Genomic DNA, 26,324 nt, shown 5'->3' with positions numbered 1-26,324 from the left:
GGCCTGAGACCATCCTTTATAACTGCATGATAACAGCATGGAAGTTGAAAAAAATCATCAGGAGGGCACGTCTTTGTTTAGGCTGAGGTACTGAAGTTTTTCACAACTATCTGTTACAAGTTAAAGCAAGTACTAAAGGAAGCACAGTAATTGTATCATTCATTCTTACACACATTTCCCAAAATGCTTTCAAGAGTAAGACAGAAGAGAGAGGAGCTACCGGTCACAATGAGAATACTACATCTCTGCATTCCCTCCTACGGCAGCTTAACAGTGAACAAAGACTGAGAATGACCAATTTAGAGAAGTTAAAAGAGAAATGAGCGTGGTGATCAAAAAAGAGAGAACAGGAAGTCTGATGGTATGTGTTGAAGAAAGAATTTTAAGAAACTGGACATGGTAAGTGCAGTCAAAAATTGCAGACATTAGGATCTCAAATCCAAGCAAAAAAAACCCCAAAAAGAGAAAACTGCAGACATCAGGGATGTTAAGCAGTAGAACAAATTACTGAATTTCATGACAGGCAGGTGGCTGATAAGTTGGAAATGCTAGCTGGGTAGACTGACAGGCCTATAAACCAGACTGTAGCAATTAGAAAGAGGAGGCGTCCAGGAGAGAGTAGGACTGGGGGAAGTCTGGCAGGAAAAAAATGAGATAGTACCACGGTCTCCAACAGTCACAGAAGGGTAATTATTTGTGTCGTAAGGTAAGAGATACCTTAGCAGGTCTGCAGGCAAAGGGTTTGAAGCTAATACAAATGAAGAGATGGTGATTATGATACAGGTAGAATAATTGGTGAAGCAAGATCTACAGTAGTTTGAGACAATATTATCTTCTGTTGTCTTGGTGCTTCACAAGTTGCAAAGCACTTTCATATCAAGAATCAAGAATCTCTTTATTCCTTATGTGATTCTGTGAGACAGGCGGGGCAAGAATGATTACCAGAATTATTGTTAGTTGTACTTGAGGAAACTCAGGCTCAAAAAGGTTTAATGACAGTCTAAGGCAATCTGGGATACAAGAAAGAGCCCTTGGTTTGAAAATACTCTTTCTCATTGGTTCCATGCTTTGAGCAAGTTACTTAGGATTTTGAAGCCTCCGTTTCCTCACCAGGAAAGTGGAAATACTTTCCAGGCTCCATTAACAATTACAGAAATGCACGCAATGAACCTGGTATGGTTCCTGGAGAAAAGCAGGCACACGGCAAAATATAGCCACTATTATTGCTGTTAGACAGAGACATTGTAAACCAGAATAGCGGAGCATTTATCGGACTTCAGCACCTGTAGTGGATAACATAGGGACAAGCGGTTTCCACTCCTACTCCAGTTCCCTTCTATTCCCCAAAGCTGCCCTTACCTCTAAAAAGAAATGCAACACTGTGTCAAGAAGCTGTGTAGATGCAGTCAACTTTCATTAATCACCTGCCATGTGCCTGCATGACAACTCCTCACTGTGGAACGATGAACACACTGTCACAATAATGACCACCAATCCAAATGATCAGGGGCAGAAGAGCAGTGTAAACAAGGCATTGGCTCAAAGATGAGGCTGTGGTCAGTTCCACCTGGCAGAGGGGAGAAGCTGGGAATGGGAGGAACAGAGAGAACCACAAAGAGGAGGCAGCATCTGGAGCACACCTGGAAAGAAGAGGCTCCTGGAAGACGGGGAGGGCATTCAAGACGGAAGAAAGAGGGTAGCAAAGGCCCAAGGGGATTCAAGCAAATGGGGCAGACAAGCTCAAGCAAGCACTAGTGCCTTAGTCCTCACTCAGCGGCCTCAGCCATCCGGAGTGAGAGTACACGCCCCTCCACACCCTCAGTGACTCTCACCAAATGCAAGCTGCTTCTCTCCTGAAGAAGAGCCAGAGGGAGGGAGGTCCAGAAAGGGTGGAAGAGATTCAAAAAGCTATAGGGTGTTTTCTGCAGCTCCGACCCACACCTGAGGGGCCCCGAGGAGCAGTCCCACATGACCTGCCAGGCAGGAAGCCGTGACTGCTATGCTCTCAGCTCACATCTTCACCACGGACTGAAAGAACATGCACAGAGGGCGATTCAGTGGCCACAGGCCCCAGCATGGCCCCCTCCACGCCAGGCTCACCATGTGGTTCCGCCGGCCTCAGCAGAGCACTCCGAGGCTGAGGCCGGCCTGCGAACAACCGATCGCACCATCTCCATCCACAGCTTCCTCATCTGCACAGATGCTACACATGGGAACATTTTCCTCTCTCATCTAGAGACCCAAGACAGCGGGAAAGTGCCACGAGCAGCACATAGAACCTCACAGCACAGCAGAGCCACAACCAGCAGAGACAGAACTTAGGTGCATTTTGAGGATTTGGCTTCAGTGCCATCCCTGTCATCACCTCAGACTCCTCTACAGTTTTACAAGAGTTTTATGACCATTTTTTGTAAAAAATTCCACGGATCTGGACCCAGAAGTAAGGGATCTCCACAACCCTCTGAAGAAAGAAAGAGGAAGAAAATTATGTTATCCACTCCAGGTACTGAATGAAGTCCAATAAATGCTCTGCTATTTTGGTTTACAATACGTTACATATGAGTTTACAAATTTTCAGCAAAGAACCAGAACATACCACTATTAACATGATATAATGGTATAAATATAATTAGGTCTTTTAAATTAAGAATATTAGAATTTAGTAATGTATCAAAATTTTCATCTAACCTTCATCCAACACTAATTATGATTGAAATGAGCACAGGAATATCAGTCAAGAAGAGACTTTCAACCGAAGAATTCATCACTGCAAATTGAATTTTTAAAAAATCAATGGATCACTGTATTTATGAAGCACACTCTATGAGTCAGACTTCTATTTCTCTGATGCACCTGGAATTAAGGTAAAGAAAGAACTTGGATATTACGTCCAAACACCATGGCCTCAAACTTAGTGAAAATATAAAACACAATGAAGTACAGTCAGAGAACCCAGGTTGAAACAGCAGGTAAACATAGCTTCAGTCTTACCTTATTCTATTCAGTGAGTGAGAGCACATGTGGCAGAGAACATGTGCACCAAATGGCAAATGCCCACAGAGGGCAGAATGAACAAGATGGCCTGCCAGAGGGCACGTGTGGGCAAGGAAAAAATGCACACTTGTAAAGAGCACAGCATGTGATAATTCTGTCAGAGAAACTATTTTTAACTTTATCGAAAGCAAATGAAACTGTGTTTTTGACATCAGGAATGACTAAGTATAATTTTCATGTTATAGCTGGGTGACATTTTGAAATGCTGCCTTGAAAACCACAGGGAGAGCTACTGCTTTATCTGGTTAAACAGAGAAGGTAGCAGTAAAGGAACTGAATGCTCCTGGAAACCTGTTTGCCCTTCAGGGAACTATACAGAACTGAAAAGACTTTTCTCCCTGTTCTATAAAGAATCCACCATTGCTAATTTGGTTCTATCTTGACTTCTGAAGCTAGTGGCAAGAAAATTGCTCCAGCCAAACTTCCTGGTAACCAGGAAATAATTTTCATTAATGGTGCAGATCAGCAACATAGTTCACTGGAAACTGTGGTTAACAGAAATCAAAGCTAAAGAAAGTGCCATTCCATCATCATCCTAGGGATTAGGAAAGTAAACCAGTAGGCCCGACTTTAAGGAGAGAAGATGACACCACACGACGTGCCAGTAGATGACAGAACTCTCACCATAGAGGCTGGGGCCAAATCTCACTACAGCAAGGAGACCTCGACTGCAACAGTCTCTCATTCAGCTTCTTAAGCTGTATCAAAATGTGAAATCAAACAGCCATGTCTAAAAGTGAACAGTAGGAAAGAATAACCAAAATCGACGCCCGTGTGCTGCACCTTGCTTTAGAGAGAACAGAATGGGAGATGTGGAAATGTCGTGAGAGAAGACCCAGGTTAGCCCCGGGACAGGGAGGAATGAAAACCGCATGAGAAGAAACAAGTGGCAGCAGCAGAAAGGGAAACAGACAGAGATTTTCTCCCCCAGAGCTTGTGGAAAATGATGAAAGGAAAGTGGCCAGACAGCCATTTGCTTTGCCTAAGGAGTTTTTCCAATCCTCTTTGAATTATTGAGTCCAGCAACAGACCCTATTCTCAGACCTCTCCCCAGGTCGCAGATGCTCCTGGCTCAGAACTGGAGAAATCACCTCCCGTTTTCTGTCCTGCAGAGATGCAGCAGGTGGTTCAAACTCAACTGCGAACAATAAACACAGGTATTCTGAACCTCACTCAACAAGCTCCTAAAAGACTGACTTTTCGGTGCAATTGGCCAAGTTATGACAAATTTGGCATCCCTTCAAAATACTGTAATGGACTGAAACACGTTGAATCAATGGAATTCCATCAGTTTATAATGACACTTTACAAAGACAAAGCCAGGTAATTCTCATTTGTCACTAGTTCAGAAAACGATTACAATAAATCCTTATTTTGAGAATTGGCAATAAAAAAGAATGACTGACTCAGACGAGGACTACCAATGGGTGTTAAAGCCACTGGGTAAATGACTGAGGGAAAACTGGATGTTTCCATGTTGCCAGGAACACCACACAGATCCCTTTCTCGTCGAGAGGGAAGCCCTCACCGCAGACGGCAGAGATCCTGTCAGCATCAGTCTACCTAGGGGACCCTCTTCACATCACCCTCGGTGGGCAACTGATATTTCATGTCTTTTGTTTTTCTTTTTTTTTTTAGGAGATGGAGTCTCACTCTGTCGCCCAGGCTGGAGTACAGTGGCATGATCAGAACTTGCTGCGGCCTTGAACTCCAGGATTCAAGTGATCCTCCCGCCTCAGCCTCCGAGTCACTGGGATTACAGACATGTGTCACCATGATCAGCTATTTCATGTCTTTTGATGTGATGTGACACAAAGTATACAACATCACCTATGGGTGTCCGTGCCAAAAATGGGAAATGTCTAACAGTGAGTTGTTACATGTAACATCCAGCTTACAGGAATGATACAAAGAGAGGAACTAGTGAAATGATGCCACAAGGAAGCAAACAGGTAAGTCCAGAAAGTTAGAAATTCTGTAGGAAAAATGCCCTGGTCTCTTCAACAACTGCTGCTGATAATATGACAAAAAAGAGAGTGAGAAGAGCATGAGGCATGGGGAACCGCTCTAAAGTAAGAGACAGGAGACAGAAAAGCCAAGAGAATGTGGAGGCTTTGTTTGAGTCCTAATTCTAACAAACTCACTGGGAAAAAAGCTGATTTGATACTACCAAGGAAATACGAATATAGACTAGATATTAAATGAAGCCAACAAATTGCTATTAAATTTTTATTAGGTAATAATGATACAGGAGTTATGTAAGAAGATGTTCATGTTTTTCAGAAGTACTTAATCAATGTGTAAGACTGAGATGACGTGAGGGCTAGGATTTCCTTTAAAGTAGTCCTAAGCCAGGTAACAACACTTCTGTCAACAGTGAACCACAGATGCTACCGTGGGTGGTCCACTGAGATGATAATGGAGCTGAGGAGTTTCTATCACCTAGTAACACTGTAGCTGTCATAATGTCAGAGTACAAGGCATTACTCACACGTTTGTGGTGATGCTGGTGTAAACAAAACGACTGTGCCGCCAGTCATACAAAAGCCTAACACATGTAATGAGGTGCAGTACACAATACTTCATAAATGACTGTATTACTGATTCATGTATTTACTATACTATACTTTCTCTATCATTATTTTGGCGTACTCCTTCTACTTATTTAAAAAAAAAAAGTTAACTGTGAAACAGCCTCAGGCAGGTCCTTCAGGAGGGATTCCAGAAGAAGGCACTGTTATCACAGGGGACGGCAGCTCCATGCCTGTTATTTCCCCTGTAGACCTTCTAGGAGGACAAGATGTGGAGATGGAAGACAGTGATGCTGACAATCCCGACCCTGTGTAAACCTTGGCTAATGTGTGTGTTTGTGTCTTGCTTTATAACAAAAAAGTTTTAAAAGTATAAAAAAAAATTTAATGGAAAAAAGTTTATAGAAAAAGGATTTAAAAAAGAGAAAATATTGTTCAGCGATACAATGTACTTGTGTTTCAAGCTAAATATTATTATAAAGTATCAAAAAGTTTTTAAAAACTAAGAAGTTTATAAGGTAAAAAAGGTTACAGGAAGCAAAAGTTGATGTTTTATTGAAGGAAGAACCGTATCTTTCTATAAATTTAGTGTAGCCTAAGTGTCCAGTGACTATAAAGTTGATAATGGTGTACAGTAAGGTCCCAGGCCTTCACATTCACCCGCCACTCACTCACAGACTCACCCAGAGCAACTTCCACTCCTGCAAGCTCCATTTGTGGTAAGAGCCCTATACAGGTGTACCCTTTTTTATCTTTTATACCTATTTTCACTATACCTTTTCCATGTTTAGATGCATATATACTCATCACTGTGTTGCAGCTGCCTACAGTATTCAGTATAGTAACATTCCGTGCAGGTTTGCAGCCTAGGAGCGACAGGCTATACCAGAGAGCACAGGCGTGTGTGTAATAGGCTATACCCTTAGGTTTGTGTAAGTACACTCTAAGATCATACAATGACAAAACTGCCTAACGATGCTTTTTTTTTTTTCAAGACAAAGTCTCACTCTGTTCCTCAAGCTGGAGTGCAATGGTGTGATCTCGGCTTACTGCAACCTCCACCTCCCGGGTTCAAGCAATTCTCCTGCCTCAGCCTCCTGAGTAGCTGGGACTACAGGCACGTGCCGCCATGCCTGGCTAATTTTTTTTGTTGTTGTATTTTTAGTAGAGACAGGGTTTCACTATGTTGGCCAGGCTGGTCTTGAACTCCTGACCTCATGATCCACCCGCCTCAGCCTCCCAAAGTTGCTGGGATTATAGGCGTGAGCCACTGTGCCTGGCCCACGATGCATTTCTCAGAATGTATCCCTGTCATTAAGTGACACATGACTGTACGTTAGTAATGAGAAAAGAGAAAGGAAGGAAAGCAGTGAGGGAAGAAGGAAAAGAAGAGCAAAGAAAGAAAAGAAAATTTAAAAGAGACAAATGAAGCAAACAGAAAAATCTTAGTAATTGTGGAATCTGTGAGATGAATATACAGAGGTTGTTACTTATATTGCTCTACTTCTGTCTTTTTATTCATTTTTTTCTTAAACTATTTTTCCTTTGTTCTTTTTTTTTCTTTTGACTGAGCCATCCATTTACTATTTCTGTTTATTTTGAAAGTTTTGATAATAAAGATTAATTTTTTAAAACCACCAAGATCACTAATCCTATACTAACAAAGCACACAGTCTCTCATATCCAAAACAAAGTCCCTCTGTGAGAGCCCATCTTCTGAATAGTTTAAAACCCAAAACATCCCCATTTCATTATATGAATACTCTTAGATTTTAAGAATATATCTTAGCAAGGAATAGACAATACTGAATTCCCTTCCAATGACATCTTAATTTAAAAATAGCACCAAAATTGACAGGGTGTGGTGGCTCATGCCTGTAACCCCAGCACTTTGGGAGGCTGAGGCAGGTGGATCACTTGAGGCTAGGAGTTTGAGATCAGCTTCGTCAAAATGGTGAATCCCCGTCTCTACTAAAAATACAAAAATTAGCTGGGTGTGGTGGTGCATGCCTGTAATCCCAGCTACTTGGGAGGCTGAGTCAGGAGAATCACTTGAACCCAGGAGGCAGAGGTTTCAGTGAGCCAAGATCACATCACTGCACTCCAGCCTGAGCAACGGGGGAAGATTCTGTCTCAAAAACAAAAAACAATAAACAAACAAAAATAGCACCAAAATAAATGAAATACTGAAACTCATTAGTTACAAAAAAGAAATAGTGTCTCCAAAGCATCAAAAACCCAAACACTGGAAGGATACATTAAACAACTGAAAAGTGATGACTTCTGAGGCAGAGGTAGAGATAAGCATTCTCAATTAATACTTCTTAACGTTGATGATTTTTTGAGCCATGTGAATGTATTGCCTAATCAAAAATAAAATTTAATTTCAAATAAAATAATTTAATATACACTTTTCATATTTGAAAGAAATAATGTTACTCTTCCATGAAGAATCTTACACTAAAGCTTTAAAAAGGAAAAATGAGCTGCTCTTTAAGACTTGCTGACAGTCATGTACACGACAACGGTATTTTCCAGGATCAACCTTTGTCACTTTTAAAACATGTTAATTTCTCCTCCTACTTCTAAACAGGTTCTTACTTTTCTTTAGACAAACATTAAAAACTTGAAATAAATCTGGAGTGTTTAATGTAAAAGCAAAAGACTCCCTGAGGTTAACCTGAAAAAAAGCTCAAATCAAGGAAAGCCCCTTCTATTTTTCATTTTGTGTCAAGCCACACATTTAAGTCTTTACTTGAAAGGTGATGAATTTAACAAGGATTTAGAAATCTTCACTTTGTTCCACTCTTCTAACTCAAACCCAACCTATGATATTTTTCCTTTCTTTTCTCATCCATTACCTGTGCGGCAGCCTCCTCTTGTCAATCAAGATTACTGAAGCCTCAAACCAAAACTCTATCATTTGCCGGTTAAGCTACTTAAAATAGATTTTTAAAACCTGATTCTTATAACCTCTTCTGATGCGTTTCTGTATCCCTTTTCCTGGTTCTTTTACGGAGTTAATAGCCAAATAAATAAATTAGTATTAAAACTTTAAGATAAGCTAAAGCCCCACATGGCTATCTGGCAGACTGCACTGTGTTCCCAGCGTAGCTGGTGATTTCATGGACTTAGTAAGCAGGTGGAAGACTCCATCAACCAGTGAGCACTGCAAACATGTCATGCAAAAACATGGCATTCTCCTTCTAAAAAGAAAACTCTTCACTGGATTGCTTTTCATGGTTACTGGTCTAGATACAAGCTTGATTAAATCAGGGGCTATGAATTAATATGTATTTACTGAAGGTCCAGAATGTTTGTTCTTGCAGAGCTTTAAATATGGTTGACAAGACACATTTAACGTCCAGAAGAACATATTAGCAGGTCAACTTTGCAGCACACAGGCTGTTAGCACAGCGAAGCCAGGAGCTACACAAGGCTAGCGCAGACTCAGCGGCTTCATGGACCCCTGGCAAGATGTCACAGGTGTGTAAGACAAACCAGGGAGGCAATGGGAACCCACTGTTCCCCCGACAGAGGTTCTGCCTCCGAGACAGAAAGGGGTTTGGCTGGGATAAACTGTGGAGGAAGAGCAGGGGTGGAAGAAAAATCAGAACAAATAAATGTGAGTAGAGATGTTTCTCTCTGTAAAACAAAAGTAGGTTGTGATCAGATCCTACAGTGCACCCAGAGCCAGGCTTGTGGGCTGTAGGCAGCTGTATTTACACCCACTGTTATTTAGATGCAAATTAAATAGGGGTGGGTTAATGCAAATTGGGAGAAGATTATTCAGAACTTCCTAGGAAGGGGGTGCGAACTTCTGGGTCATTGGCCATGGCACTTGTGAACTGTCATGGCGCTGGTGGGTGTGTCTTATGCTAATAAGCAGTGAGGGCAGCCAGAAATCCCTTTCCTTGCCATCTGCTGGTCTGGGCTGATTTCTTTACTTCATCCTGTCTGGACCAGATTCTGTTCTGGTCAGGAGGTTGTGACCAGAAAACAAGTCCTGCTGATCTCCTACCTTGGAACCACCATTTGGGCATATGCTATATTTACAGAGTATAGTTACACGAAAAAACTATCACATTTAAGGCTAAGGCATTACTGAAAATAATCAGGTATGGGGGACGTATGAAAGGAATACCACATAAAAATGAGAGTAGCAAAAATTAGAATATTTAATATTAAAGTAGAATATTCAATATTTTAAATATTTAGAATTAAAATTAGAATTCTGAAAATTAGAATATTTAATATTTTAAATATTTAGAATTAAAATTAGAATTCTAAAAATTAGAATATTAAATATTAAATATATTTAATTTACATTACTGTCCAATGTCAAAATCAAATGCTTTACAGAAACATGGAAAGTACAAATAAATTTTACTACTGATTTATGCTACATCGTTAACAGGTGAAACAGCCAAGCCAAATCTTTGACAGAATTTTAAAAGAGAAATTTTATTTTTTAATGCAACTATAGGGAGCAGGGTTTCAAGTTCTGCAACCAGAAAACAATTTTGTGAAACAATATCTTACATTAAGCTATAATATATTCTAAACCCTTGTTGTTTACCATAAACAAATTATTATAGATTTTGAATAACAGTTTATGTGTTTTCACTAAAAAGAAGACTGATGCTGAATCTGAGATACATTTTTTAAAAATGGTAGCTAACTAACCTGGGCAACACAGCAAGAACCTGTATCTCTACAAAAAATTTAAAAATCGGCTGGGTATGGTGGTACGCACCAGTAATGCCAGCTACTTGAGAAGATGAGGCAGGAGGGCTGCTGGAGCCTAGGAGGTTGAGGCTACAGTGAGCCATGATTGTGCCACTATACTTTGGCCTGGGTGACAAAGTGAGACCCTGTCTCTAAAAAGAGTTGTTTAATGAAAAATAAAAATAAAAAATAGTATCTGACCAAATATTCTTAACTAAAGGTTAGGAGACAATTATGTCTTGTAAGTAAAAATGGTTTTGGCAACAGTGATGGATGCAGCCCAAAGAGTGGAAAATAAATGAAAATTAAGCAAGTAAGTGCTTCAATACACTCATTGATCTTAGGCTACCTCATCCTGCTGGTATAGAAAAGAACATAGAAAGTTATTGTTTTCTGTTTTTATGACAAATGCCAAAATAAATAATTAAGCAATTACTTCTTATTTTGGAGAAGTACCTACTATACTTGATGCTTCAATAATGCATAGTCATAAAAATATTTTAAAGCTTAATACCAAATAAATAAACATATTATCACAGTGCATGCTGGTATGCTTTAATGAAGAAAAAACAAAAAAACTTACATTTTCTTCTATTACCTAAATCAATCTTAACTCTGCTACTTAAACAGTGTATCTCAAAAATTAATTACAAGAGAAAAATGTTAAGAAGTTATTAAAGGGTAAGATTCTGAGCTTTTTCTGTAAAATTCCTATTGGGCATATAAAGTTGCTTGAGCTATAAACATTTTAAAATGTGTTCACTGTGAAAAGAGCTCTATTTCTCGGGTTTATAAATAAATATAAAAATTACAGAAATAGTGTGTATGTAGGGACAGAAGGACATACCTACTTTTCTCCAATATAATAAACACAGGAGGATACAGAAACCAGAGGAGTACTTCTGTCAACTTAAGTTCCTTAAATCTGTATTTCGTTTAAATCCTTCCAGATGGACCAATAATGTGTTGACAATATATGTGTCCAAATAAAAATGAGAAAACATAAGAAAATAACGTAGCACCATGCCATGTACTGCTTTATTCCTTTACTGGTTCAGTAAACACGTGCTGAGCCCCTACTCTGGACCAGCAACGGGACACAACAAGGATTCCAGCAAAGCTCACAGCCTAGGAAGAGAACCAGAAAGCTACGCAAGGGCAGGACTGGAGAGGGACCAGATTCTAGAGTTTTAAACAAGGAAATGATACAAGCAGCTGAAGAATACGTGAGTGAAGCAGACCACACCAGCAGAAAGGATGGTGTCAGGGGAAGGATTTGTACTGTGGGTGACTCAGTGGATGACAGCAGCTGCCGAATAAACATCAGTTTCCTTTTTCCTTTTCCTGTATGGGTATTTCTTGAAAAACTTACCTTTCTGCACGAATCACACCACTGTAGTAGGGGGGGTCCCAAGGCATTACTTCCTACAACGGAATAATTCACTGTTAAGGAAAGCTACTGACTCTTTCTCAGTTTTTATCAGCAACGTGGCCAGTTTATAGAATGTAAACCAGCTACTGTTCATGTAAATCAGAGCAATTTTATAGAATCCCTTAAAAAATTGATAGCTTGGCAGAAAATACCTGGCTCCTTATTTTGACTTCCCTGTAATCAAAGGAGAGCAAGGTATAAATAAGACCTACGGAATCTGGGAAAAGGCAAACAAATGTCATTCTAAAGTGGAATCTAATAAAAGTAAACATTAATGAATTATATTAGCCATAGTGAAATTTTTCCCAAAATGTAACCCATGTATTAATCCATAAAACATACTGCAGGTAAGATGAGTGTACTAAAGGTAAGATTAAGGTTCTTTCTAAATCTAAGCAAGAAGCTTTGGGTAGATATCAAAAATGAAAGCAACAATTTAAAGTGTAACCCAGGCAGAATTAACTCTAATCTTGGCAAAGAAAATATGTCATAAAGAAGTACTACAGTACTAGTTGCTTCTGATGACTGGTATATAATACTGAAAGAAGGGAAAGCTTGAATACTTGAATGAACTGTCCTCCTTCTAGGTCTCCAGGTGGACAAGAGAGTGGTTAAGAGACCAGGCTGTGAAGACAGACTGCCTGGGCTCAAGTTTCCAATCCATACCAGACCATAAACTGCATGACGACAGGGACTTTGTTTGTATCCTTCCCTATTACATTCCTGTACCCTGAATAGTGCCTGGCACAGGATAATCACTCAGTAAATACTTGTTGAAAGCATCAACAGTACCTCCCAAATAAGATTGCTGAATGTACTTAAACTATTAAGTAGAGTATCTGGCGTTGAGTAAGGGCTCAACAAATGTTAGCTGCTCTCCTCAGTACCATTATCCTTTAACATTTCAGTTTAGGCATAATCTCCTCCAATAACAAGGTGTTATTTCCCATATTCCATGGTAATACTTGTATCAAGGGATGTATGACAACCTAAGATACATGTAGGCTTATTTTCTTTCTCCCCATGAGTGCCTGAAGGGCAGGGACTGTGTCCATGGAATCCTGGCCCCACAGTGTTCAGGTCTTGGCACACATTTTCTCTAACAGATGATTATCTACTATCTGCTAGATGCAGACAGAGTGCAGGCGGTAATGAGGCAAAGGCAAGAGGATGATAGCTTAGGCAGTAGAAAGGCAAGTGACTCAACAATCAGAGGACAGCATGTCATGTCTACATTGTGCCATGTAAAACACAGTCCACGAGAAGGGTATTTAAATCACAGCGGAAGGTTAGGAAATGTTCTCGAGAAGGCAAAGCCTGAATTGAGTTTTATGATAGGAGCAGTTAATTCAGATGAGAAAGGGGGAAAGGCATTCCTGTAGGTGGTGTTTGCAAATGACTGGAAGCTGCCCACCATGCCATATTCATGTGGCCAGTACGTAAACAGTAATTCAAATTAAAGAATCAAAGAAAGCAAAGCAAGGAAAGAAAGCAAAACAAAGTGAATAGAGATCACATGAGCATTGCACAGTTATTAGGAGAGAGCAAAGAACACAGCCTCGGCTTGGAGGGGCAGCAGAAGATGAAGCTAGAGAAGCAGGCAAGGGCCAAATCATGAGGGCTTGATGGGAGCAGCAGGGCAGTAGGAAGGGAAATCAGAGAATAACCGGGAGCTACTGAAGAATTTTAAACAAGAGAGTGAGAAGATCAGATCTGCTTTTTAGACAAATCCCTCTGGTGGCAATTCCTTCATTTATTATTCATTCATAGTTCAAATAAGTGTTGACAACCAATTCTACGCCTAACACTGGGCTAAAACCATGGTTAAACTGTCTGAATCCAAGACGGCTTTGAGTACAGCAAGAACAAAAGGCTAGAAACCAGTTTGGCATTCCCAGTTACCATCTGGGTGAGAATAATGATCCCAACCCAGGCTATGGCAATGGGTACAGGAGAAGACACAAGAGTTCACAGGACGGGAGAATCTGCAGGAACTAACAAATGATTAAGGGGGAGGGCAGTGGGCAGTGCCTAGACATGCTTGTTGAAACACAGATTGTGGAGCTCACCCCAGTTTTTGATTCAGTGGGTCTGAAGTGGGGCTCAAGAATTTGCATTTCTAACAAGTTTCCATGTGATGCTACTGCTTCCGGTCCAGGAACCACACTTTGAGAACCACTGGTCTGGATTAAGTACAGGCCCTGATTAGAACAGCAGGGTGAATGGTGGCACCATTCACAAAAACAGGGACTTCATGAGGAGACTGGGCATTTCACAAATATCTGCAGAATAATCATATCCATAAGCTATATACAAGTGTCTACAGATAACAGTTTAAAGTCATATTCACTTTTACTGAATTAGCTTTTGGCAACACATTTTATTTTTTATTTTTCTGTTTCTATAGTCACCAAACTAAATTCTTATCTATTATTTAGTCTCCCAAATGAGACTACCTACCAGGCCAAGGTGTGCAGGTGACTAACACTAGTTACTTTGCTAGACACAGCTCCCTCCATAAATTAACAGACTGACATGCTACTCTACACATCACTGAGTTTAATGGGATTAATGTGTTTCCTAGTGGCTATATCTGGGAAGCTAGTAAACAGTTTGTAAATCTGCAAGGCCCATTTCCCTAAATCTTCCTTATGACTATGGCTCTGGCAGCAGCAACTAAGTCAAGAATTAACAACAGCATTTGGAAAAGAATGGTGTAGACAACCCCGGCAATCCTGTAGTGCCCTAGAACCAAACGGGAATGAGTCCTAATATCTGGAATCTCGACACTTTTCAGGGTACTCCCCTAATCACCTGGGCAGCATTCTGGCCATAATAACACTTGTCTATACTGTTGGACCACATAAGGAAGATCATATAATCATATGTTTGAAAACAACACTTAAGTGTTTTTAGTGGTATACTTTGTTAGTCAAATACTGACCTACTCAACTGGGCATCATAAATTAGCAAACAAATAAGCAAATGAACTGTAATGTTAACACTGATGGTTAAAATTATCACCTGCCAGATCAAGCCTCCACTGAGACTCCTTAAAGTCTGCTTCAAACTGAGAAGCCAACATTCCACAGAATGAAAGCAGTCTCTGCATGAATATATACACATTGTGTTAGTGTATTTACACAAAATACGTCAACTCCTCAACAAAAATGCTATATGTACAGGCAACATCAGTTTGGGACATAAGAATCAAATATTTCAACATCTTTATTCACCAAAACTGAGGATCAGAAACAAGACTAAAAGGACCTCTAGCCTATCACAAGAAAGTTCCTGAACCAAAAGATATGGATTTCAGTTGATAGACTGTCTATAATAAAAATATTCCAACATACTTACAGAATTTTGAGGATTCAGTTTCATTTTCATCTCTCGTATCATCTCAAAATCTTTTAGAGTTCTATAAAACAGGTTTATCATTACTTGTTAGGACAAAGTTTTAATAATTACATTACGAAAGGACTAGCTTGCTTATGTTACATTCCAATATTCATAAGAAGATTAGATATAATTAGTAGTGCACATGTAAATCATTATTAATCCAAATTTTACCTAAGTGTCATGAGAAATAACAACATATAAAGCAGCATATTCAATTTCTACCTTAAAAAGCAGCATGGTGGATATATGCCTCAAGAGTCCTAAAGCTTAGAAAAACTAGCAATGTCATTACAAATATGCAAAGCATTAATCAGCAAACTTTAAATCACTACTAAATCACTACTTTTTGCTATACCTTTTTAAAGAGACTAAACAAATTAACTTTAGAAAGGAATTTTATCATTGGCTACATTTAAGATTTCTAGTCATTTTTCCCCTATAGAAAAACTCTAGCTGGTCAATAATTAAATAAGTATTTAATATTTGTAGAATATGACATGTATATTGGAATTAACTCCTAACTCCTATACATACCTGTAAAATTATGAAGCTATGCTTGCTCAAAAAAATCTACAGCTATGTAGAGAAAGACTACTAACACTTAACTGAGTAAAGCAGGATAAATCCTCAATAAGTGCATAATTAACCCTCTTTACTGTATCAAAGACACAGTGGTTCACCAGGATTATTAAAAGAAAATTTTAGAATTTATAAACATAATCCAAACTAGAGAGGAATGAGTTCTAAGGCATGAGTTTATAGTCCAAAACAGAAATGTGAGCCAAGATCCAATGTGTTGGTGTAGCCAAAAAAGGCAAACAAAATTTTAGACAGCATCACAAGAGAGCAAGAGGAAACATCATCCTTTTTTACAAACCATGACTGCTTCTTCCTAGAATCCTTAGTACCTAAAGGTGTGCTGCCTCTCAACTAAGTCCTGGAAGAGGGCCAGTGAAGGGCAAGTGCATGACTGAAGGCACTGAGCAGGGGAGGGGCAGGGGAGGCGGGAATACAGGTTGAGCCTCCCTAATCTGAAAATCTGAAACGCTCTCAGCACTGACATGATGGGACAAGTGGAAAATTCCATATGTGATGTCGCGTGATGAGTTGCAGCCAGAACTTTGTTTCAGGCACAAAATTATTAAAAACACTGTATAAAATTATCTTCAGGCTATGTGTATAAGGTGTATATGAGACATAAATGAATTTCGTGTTTAGACTTGGGTCCCATCCCCAAGGTATTTCATTACATATATGCAAATATTCCAAATTTTCCCCCCAAAATGAAATCCAAAACATGTGTGGTCCCAAGCATTTCAGATAAGGGACACTCAACTTGTATATAACAAACGGGCACACCAAAGGCAGTAAAACACTGCAGCCTGAAATTACAAACGCTGAGACAGAACATTCTTAAAATACTACAGAAAATCAAAAAGACACCACATCCACAAGCCTCCTGTATTTAGGCCAAAAGAAGAGAAATACTACTTTATGAACGTGTCATAAAACTCATGGCACAAGTTAAAATAGTTTCAAAAACATTTTGGTAAAGATTTTTAAAGTGCAAATGAAAGATGAATTTCTAAAAACAATTGTTTAATGAAAGGGGACAGTCTATGTTTTCAAGAATGGCACGTTAAGGAAGACAACTATGGCCTTTCAAATTATGTCTCATAGTGAGACCGGTCTGGTCCAATATGCCAAAACTTATATTCTAGGCCACTTCCTAATTTTTTATAAATCAAGTCTTCTTTAAAATGACTAAATAACATACAACCAAAAAACTAAATGGTAGAATAAAAACTAACCTTTCAGAAAGTTTGTCAGATAGTTTCTCAAGGAACTGCATGACAGTCTCTAAAATGAAATCCAAAAGAAAATATCTTCAATTATGTGAAATAAAATGAACATATCTGTTAAAATTATTAGATGATGATCATAATCTATATACCACAATTCCCTTAAAGTGATGATTTTCAAAGGGAAGTAGAGCTACTAATATATACCAAACATATAGTAAATACTTCTAGGTGATGATGATCTTTTAATCAGAAAAAAATTAAATTGGCATACCAATAATACACAGCCTCAGATTATATCCCAAAATTAAAAGAGTTAATGGGACAGGTGCAGTGGCTCACGCCTGTAATCCCAGTACTTTGGGAGGCTGAGGGGGGTGGATCACCTGAGGTCAGGAGTTCAAGACCAGCATGGCCAACATGGTAAAACTCCGTCTCTACCAAAAATACAAAAATGAGCCGGGCGTGGTGGTGCACGCCTGTAGTCTCAGCTACATGGGAGGCTAAGGCAGGAGAAGAGCTTGAACCCAGGAGGTAGAGATTGTAGTGAGCCCAGATCGTGCCACTGTACTCCAGCCTGGGCAAGAGAGTGAGACTCCATCTCAAAAAAAAAACAAGTTAATTGGAAGCTAAAGAAAAAAGTCCAAAATTTCAAAGTGTTTCTATCCATTCCTATGTGTAAGAAAAAACATTCTTAGACATGTCTGATGTTTTCAAAGTTTTAAAGAGATATCTAGACTCTGCTTTGTTCATTAAAAATAGGTGCAGTGTAGAAGTATGATTCACTGAAATGAATTTCTTAAAATCAATGTTTTTCTTGATAACAATTTTATTTTTATATACAACTGTAGAATAATCTATTCAGGATAAATATGAAAAAAATAGCAAAATAAGAAAAATAAATTTTAACTTCCGATAGAATTTTTAAAGTACTTTTATTAAAATACTTCTGCTATAGTTGTCATAATCTACAAACCCATAAAGGCAGTGTAGTAGGATTACCACCGTTTCCCATAAGAAGAAATGTTTTATGAGTATTTTTTAATGTAGCACTTTTTATCACTGACTTATGTATACAGAGCTTTCATATGTATTTTAGCTCACTACAAACACTATGTTTATGTTTTCCAGATAATCTTTAATACAGTTTTAAGTTTCTTGCCCTCTCTTCAGTTTAAGTTACCTCCTTTTGTGTGAAATAAAAGGCTAAGGAAATAAATAACGGTGGTTAACCTAAACCCAAACCATGAGGTTTCTTGCCACTGTCAATACTTAACAAGTTCTGTGTATACGAATTCTGAAAACACTGGCTCATGTGCCATATGAAACAACAATTGGAATTTTGGGAGAACAAAGACATTATTTACTCAACAATGAAATCTCATTTTAGGATTATATTCCAGGTGCCATACCAAACTGTTTTCAAATGAATCCTTCTGTATGCTTGTACACGTTTTATCTCTTAATAACCCTCTTTTAACATTCATCCATCTTATTCTTCCAGTCATTTTACATGTGAAGAATCTGCCTCAACTAATCTTTTTTTTGAGACAGAGTCTTGCTCTGTTGCCCAGGCTGGAGTGCAGAGGTGCCATCTCGGCTCACTACAACCTCTACCTCCCAGGGTTCAATCGATTCTCCTGCCTCAGCCTCCTAAGTAGCTGGGATTACAGGCACCTGCCACCGTGCCCAGTTAATTTTTGTATTTATAGTAGAGATGGGGTTTTACCATGTTGGCCAGGCTGGTCTCAAACTCCTGACCTCAAGTGATCTGCCTGCCTCGGCCTCCCAAAGTGCTGAGATTACAGGCATGAGACACTGCACCTGGCTTGCCTCAATTAGTGTCCCTAGAGAACTGTCATATTAAGACTGAGTTTGAAACCCCCTGAAAATCACTAAGTGCCTCACCGCAGTTACCTCCACATTCACCGTCCACATGAATGCCCGCTTAGCCTCAGTCAGCCTTTCCGGTCTTTCTCTGCTCTGCTCAGGGTTCACTCTGACACTGCGCATGACGGTTTCACTTCCCTCAGGGTGCCTTCAACAGCCACAGATGCATCCGACAAACGCCCCGAGCTCTTACATCCCACGGCATTGTTTTGTCTGTACTACTCCATCAGCACCCAAAACGTGCCAACCTGTATTACCATTTATCTTTTTATATGCATATATCCGGCTCCTCAACTAAGCTTTAAATCCTCAAGGACCCAGGGCACATCTTACGTGATGATGTGCACAGCAGCCCCCTGCCAGTACATCAGCACACCAAGCACTTAGTGCACAAGGCTGACCTGCCAGTCACGGAATCTGGCGCTGGGTGCTGCAGGTCCAGTGAGCTCCACACTGCTAGAGCCGGTGGCCATGCCCAGCCCTCCTCACATCTGACCTGGCCACAGCATGAGTCAGCTGATCTCTCCCTTCTCCTGTAGACAAACCTTCTGCGTGGCCTCCAGGACCACACGCTGTGATCACTTTCCACCTCCCTTACTGGCCGTTACATCTGGCAGCGTTAACTAGCAGTACCTCACACGCCTGGCCTCTTAAACTTGAAGGCCCCAGAGCGCAGTCCTTGGACTTGTTCTTTAAGTTCACTCTCTTAGTGGTCTCAGAGTCTCATTTTAGAGGTTCAAACTTACATCTGAAGCTCAAAACTCCACACTCTATCTAACTGCCTACCTAACTTGGCCACGTGAACCTCATTTGGTGTCTCCAACTTAACTTGAACCAAACCAAGTTCCCGGTCCTCCTAATCTTAGTTAACAGTAGTAACTCACTCTTTCTAGTTGCTTAGGTCGAAAATGTTGGCTCCCTCTTCCAAATACCATGTACCCAGAATCTGATCACATCTTACCACCTTCCCTGCTACTACGTGGTCAAGATGCCAACATTTCTCATCATAGTTACTGCAAAACAGCATCTAAACAGGCCGTCTTCCACCCTGGCCCTGCTGCAGTCTTCTCTCAGGAGCAGCAGCACTGACTCTCACCATGAGCACTGCAGTCACATCTCTCACTCCTCTGCCCCAACCCGCACAGCGACCTGTTGCATTCACGTTGTCTCTACTTAATGCTGCCCCTTGTCAGCCACCTCTGGCCACCTCTCCTTGCACACACTGCGCTTCAGCCACTCCGCCCTCCTCAAACGTGGCTGGCATTTTTCTGCCTCAAGACCTTAGCACTTGCCAGTGACTCTGCGCAAAACCTTCCTGCCCTCGAGAGCCACAGCCTCACGCCTGTGCCTGTCAAGAGCGTGCTCACACACCACGTTCTCAGTGAGCCCTCCGACAACACTCTCTAAAACTCCAGCACCAGCCTACAAGCCCACATTCCTTATCCCCTTCCCTGTTCCGTTTCTCCACAGCTTGTATTAACTAATAACACACCACATACTTCATCTACTCATTTCGTTCTTAACTGTCTTCCCTTGCTCACAAGAATGTAAACGGCATAAGGATAGGAATTTTGTTCTGCTTTATACATCATGACCGAGAACAGTATCTGACATATAGTGGGCAATGAGTAAATATCTGCTGAATTAATAAACACAAATGGGATGTAGAGGATATAAAACACAGGGCATTAGGTCTCAAGCAGCCTATGGAAAACCATAAATGTAGAATATGTGTTTAGGCTTCAGTTCTGCCACATTTTAGCAATATAACCTAATCTTAGATTCCTTATCTGTGACATGACCACAAATACCTACTTCACAAAGCTGCAGAGGAAGGAAATGAGATAACAACAGAGTAGGCACTGAATGATATTCTAATACTATTATTTTATATAAATATAAAATAAAAATATAGTACTATTATAAGCAAACTGTTGACAACAGCGACTACAGAAAAACATACTTTCCACCAAACTGATACTTACAAAAAAAGAAAAAACATACACTAAAAACACACATTTAATATATAACATACATATTATATCTGTTTAGGAGCTTCGATTATATGAAACAAACTATAAGTGTTTTAAGGGTTTAGGGACAAAGCAGTCCAAGGAAAGTGAAAAAGTTTAACAAGCTTCATGAAAGAGGAGTTTTGAGCTGAGCACTAAAAAAACGGGGTAAGATTTTAACAGGCAGACTAGGAAAAAAAGCTGCTCTCTGTCGGAGAGTGACATGAGCAAGGGAACCCAGGCCGCAATGAGTGACACACGCCTGTGGCTTAACCGAGAGCCTTGACAAGTCAAGGGAAACAGCTGTTTATGAAAGAGGAGGAAGCAAGATTGAGTGCATTTAGAGAACTCTGGAGAAGAGAAGAACATGCTAGGGTGAGAAGGGATAAGCACAGAAGGAATAAAGATAAGCGAGGATTCAGGATGTGATCTGCCCCTAGTGTCCCCTCTGTCCGTGAGTGGAATGTCTAACCAGATATACAACTAGAACCCCAGGGGACCCACCACACTGCCTCCTCCTCCCCTCATCCTCACTAAGTCTGGCAACTTCACTGCCAAGACCTTAGGTCTCACGCAGCTCCACCATCATGGCCACCCTACTCCTGACTCACCATCTAAATTACAACTGTAAGTTAATAAATGCTTTTGAAAAAACGTATTATGTACATTTATATTATTATTGTGTAACATTTTCTCTTAGACATTATGAATCATGAGGAACTCAACATAGCACAAGGCAGTTTATGACAAACCCAACAACACACTTCCGTAACACCTCACCTAGCACAAACCTTCCTAAGCAGGACTCTTCCCTCTGAAAAGGAGGCCTATCTGACTGGGTGTTTTTTACATGACCTAACCTATAATTATCTCGACCTCAGTAAAATACTGATCTTTCATTCTCTCACCCTAATTCTAACCAATCTGGTCAAATGGAGCACAGAAACTAATTGAGTTAAAATGAAAACAATTTAGACTAACATCAAAATGAAAATTTAGGTTATGATTTTACTCTCAACATTCACATAAAATAAAGTTCTTTGGCTGGACAGAATAGATGCCAAATCATTAGCTCTATTTAAAAATGGTTCCTATAAAAATACATAGAAAATCTCTATAAATGGTTCTCTGCATGTATTAAAAATAGAACACTAATTTACAGCTATTTAAAATCAAAAGCTCGGTTTCATAAAAATCCTATTTTGCCCTGAAATGTTGGATAAACAGGCTTACCTGGATTTTTAGCTATCGTTCCTTGGAGAGCCCTGTGGGAGAACGTGGAGTACCCCACCAGCTTTGCCAGAAGGTCTCGACTGCTGAGCAATTCTTCTAAACATTTCAACTGACCAGTGTTGGGATAGAGAAAAATTTTATAAGCAGCTTCTCGCACCTACATTTAAAAAGTAAATGGTGAAGGCTATAAATACCATGACACAGTCCTATGCGACAATAACACAGGCTCATGCTCACCACTTTATCTGCAGATGATCACTGCTTTCAAAATAAAGCAATGGTCTACACAAGGCGATAAAGCTTCCAGAGTCATACAATAGCATGGGATGCAACAGCATACATGACTGCAGCTCTAGGGCACTGTTCTGAGGTACGGCGGGACAAACCTCTACCCAGTGCGTGGATCTCTATGCTACACAGCGTCTTAACCAGGAGAAGTAAGACTGCACGAACTTAAAAGTCTCTGTAGTCTAGAATGTCAGTCAATGCTGTTATTAATCATACTTTAAAAATAAGAAGTCTTGTATGAAATATAAGTAATTAAATCAGTTTCATTCTTTTAAGTGTTTATGGCATTAATAATTCCACAAGTTAAATTTTTAGGGCTTAGTAATGCTAAAAAGTTTTTAAGGATACTGTTATATTATCACTGAATTTTGGGTTAAAACAGTAGCAACACACAGATGGGACCTAAACAACAAAGAGAATGAAACATACATACCAAGTCATCTGGGGCCTCTGCGTGGAGACCATCGATGATGATATGATCCCCAGCAGACGTAAAGTTATGACGAATGTGTTCTGGTAAGAGATGCTTCTCAATCTTGTTGGGAAAATTGGTTCCCATAAGAAATGTACTACTCAAATCCAAGATTTTAACATTGAGGTCCACTGCTCTTTTACGCTGTATGCAGGAGGAGTAAAAGTTATTTCAAGGCATTTTGAATTAATATTTCACAATTTAATAAGCAAAATATAAAGATGTCAAATCAACATATACATTGTTATCATTTAATAAAATACTAAATATGTTAGTAAAATGAATATATTACTATATTTTATAAATAATATATTAATTTTACTTTTAACAGATATTTAATATTCTAACAAAAAGATCATACTATGGTTTTCTGATGTTTCTATGCTTTAAGGTTTACATAACTTCTAGTTCTATTTTATGTCTAGGTTACATAACGAATTGTTGAAACTAACAACATTAAAAATCACATGCCAGGTGCAGTGACTCACGCCTGTAATCCCAGCACTTTGGGAGGCCGAGGAGGGCAGATCACTTGAGGTCAGGGGTTGGAGACCAGTCTGGCCAACATAGTGAAATCCCATCTCTACTAAAAATATAAAAATTAGCTGGGCGTGGTGGTGCGTGCCTGTAATCTCAGCTACTTGGGAGACTGAGGCACGAGAATCGCTTGAACCCAGGAAGCAGAGGTTGCAATGAGTCGAGATCGCACCACTGTACTCCAGCCTGTGAGACAGAGGGAGACTCTGTCTCAAAAAAAATACAGTTCTTTGCAAAAGTGTGGTGAGCCTCCAGAAGTGGGGAAGCACATTTTAAGAGTTCTGATTTTGGCCGGGGGTGGTAGCACGCGCCTGCAGTCCCAGCCCTTTGTGGGGCTGAGGCAGCAGGACCACTTGAGCCCAGGAGGTAAGGCTTCCGTGAGCTACGATCACACCACTACAGCCTGGGCAACAAAGTGAGACCCTGTCTCGGGAGGGAAAAAAGTTCTGATTTTGCATGTGCTTGAGCTGCTACAGAATGATACGGTTAAGTCTAAGAAGTAGACCGGAGCCCCAGGGCATGGTCCTGTCGTCCTGTCTTCTACTCTGTGTCCCTGTCACGTGGCACACGGTCCTCATTCCTGCCAGGCCCTCAAATGGTCAGTGATGAGGACGTGGATGGTGCCGACACATCCGCCTAGCTTTAACCTTTGTAACACACAATCACCTGAGAAAACGTGTATTAGCAAAGGGGTTGCCATAAATGCTTTAAGATGAAATATAAACTAGAATCCACATAATAGTCGGGTTGACTGGAGAAAGGCTGAATTATCAGTTACTGGTTGCTAAAAAACTAGACAGGCTCTGCACTGGGCTCATGTTGGGCTTTGGGTGAAAGTGTACACAAATCTTTCTGGGAGGGGAGACAGCAATTAACAGGTTCTAAACTGTTCTGTGTTCTAAAAAATGATTAAGCCACAATACTAACATACTCTTTAAAGATAAACATAGATGATGTAGAGGTATGCTTGATAAGACGCTGAAAAAATTGACTGTATATCAATATCCCCAGAATTTCAATATAGAAAATTCAAATTTCATGGAAAAAAGTTTTCGGAGACCCATTTCTTTACAGTCCAGATTTCTCTTTGCTCATTTTGTTTCTGATATGGCCATTTATCACCACCTAATGGTAACAAGTAGAATAACAAAAAAGATGCACAAGATTTTGAAATCACATTACAGTACCAAAATTTTCTTCAAAACTTTTACTTTGAAAAAAAAAAGTGATAAAATTAACTACTTTGAAGATTTTATCAACTGATAAAATCTCTGGAAAAATCAAAACTGAGTTCACGCCAACTTCAATGAGCTGTCAGGCATATCACTTCATCATTCTGTGGTAACAATGAAATGTACAATAATCTGAACTCTTCAAAAATTCTGTGAAATTTGTGTTATTAAATAATGTTAAAAATAAACATTTCTATTAATTTTAAACTTATATTTGTATGAGACCTTAAAAATTAGGGTTGGGTGTGGTGGCTCACGCCTATAATCCCAGCACTTTGGGAGGCTGAGGTGGGTGGATCACCTGAGGTTGGGAGTTTGAGACCAGCCTGACCAACATGGAGAAACCCCGTCTCTAATAAAAATACAAAATTAGCTGGGCATGGTGGCACATGCCTGTAATCCCAGCTACTCAGGAGGCTGAGGCAGAAGAATCGCTTGAACCCGGGAGGTGGAGGTTGCGGTGAGCCAAGATTGCCCAGTTGCATTCCAGCCTGGGCAACAAGAGTGAAACTCTGTCTCAAAAAAAAAAAATTAATTAATTAATTAATTAAATAAGAAACCAACTGGAGAGAATATAGGCTTTGACGATTTATAGATTTTGTTGGTGGGTTTATTTCACGGTCTCTCTTTTGAAAAATGGAACATGTCCACTTTATATTCTGTCCTAGTGGAGCACCTCTGAGAACAGACATGGAAGTTACAAGGGAAACACTGAGCAGGTTTACTTTACTTGCATATTCAATACTGATGGGTTCCCCAGGGAGCTGCTCACTGGGAAAAAGGAGCCACACTGTGATAGTATGTTAGATAAAAGCGGCAATGTCTATGCTGGTGAAACTGAACCTATATTATTTGTCAGCAAAGTTTCAAAAGCATCCTTCATGAGGATACATAAAAACTAAAACTATTCACCTGGATTCTCTACTCGCAACCTTCCTTCTGAAGATATCAAACTTGATGACAGCTAGCATTATTATGATTTGTCATACATTCACTCAATACTTTTATTGAGTCCAAAACTAATATGCATTAAAAAAACATGATCCATGTTCTCGATCCTTTGTAAGCCTAGAATTTAGATAAGCAACACAACAATAACAGCAGCATCATCACCAAGAGGTAAAGAAGAATGCCACACGAGTGAAATAAGTAAAGTGCATTCAGATGAACACAAAATGCCACCTGGGGGACTGATAAAAGCTTCACAGACAATGTGGCGTGAGGATGAAGGCTTCATGGGGATTTCGGCCAGGGAAGCCTGGTGAGCAGGCTTAGGAGGACAGCGCACCACACACCGGGGAGGGCACTGTGTATGAGGGGCTGACAGCCGGAGCACAGCCGCAAGTGTGAGCTCTCTGTTACATGTTAACTTCGCTAGTTCACTAGACAATGGGAAGTCCACAGGACGATTCTGCGCAGGAAAGTAACAAATCAATGCTTTACGAAAACTAATCCAATGTTCACAGACAGGGAAGACTGACCAGCGGGATGGTGACATGCTGGCCATGCAGGCTCTGGAGTCTGTCTGGTTTACAAAATAACCTCCCACAACCTCCACAGCTTTGGTTTCTTCATCTAAAAAAGCCAGAAGTAATAGTAGCACCAAGAACAAAGTTGTTGTGAAGATTTGATGAGAAACATATGATTTAAAATAGCAAGTGCTCAGTTGATGTTAAATATAATGACTGTTAGGAAGACAGAGGCCTTAAGA

At 39.9% G+C, this 26,324-nt stretch overlaps 1 protein-coding gene across 2 annotated transcripts in view; it reads right to left on the bottom strand.

Annotated features, from left to right (window-relative positions):
* Positions 1 to 26,324, bottom strand: part of MIPE (mitochondrial intermediate peptidase) — a 201,873-nt gene that overhangs the window by 161,783 nt on the left and 13,766 nt on the right. For both annotated transcript variants that reach the window (XM_071081548.1, XM_011755703.2), the window contains exons 6-10: positions 22,806 to 22,988; positions 22,085 to 22,241; positions 16,959 to 17,007; positions 15,106 to 15,166; positions 11,686 to 11,738 (exon numbers count right to left, since the gene is read on the bottom strand). In XM_071081548.1, coding sequence (XP_070937649.1) covers positions 11,686 to 11,738; positions 15,106 to 15,166; positions 16,959 to 17,007; positions 22,085 to 22,241; positions 22,806 to 22,988 — 503 coding nt within the window. The remainder of the gene's footprint in view (positions 1 to 11,685; positions 11,739 to 15,105; positions 15,167 to 16,958; positions 17,008 to 22,084; positions 22,242 to 22,805; positions 22,989 to 26,324) is intronic.

The sequence above is a fragment of the Macaca nemestrina genome, chromosome 16, assembly GCF_043159975.1.
Source record: "Macaca nemestrina isolate mMacNem1 chromosome 16, mMacNem.hap1, whole genome shotgun sequence".
NCBI classification, from domain to species: Eukaryota; Metazoa; Chordata; class Mammalia; order Primates; family Cercopithecidae; genus Macaca; species Macaca nemestrina.
The sequence above is the reverse complement of the archived record's forward strand: the minus strand, read 5'-3'. Positions and strand labels throughout refer to the sequence as shown.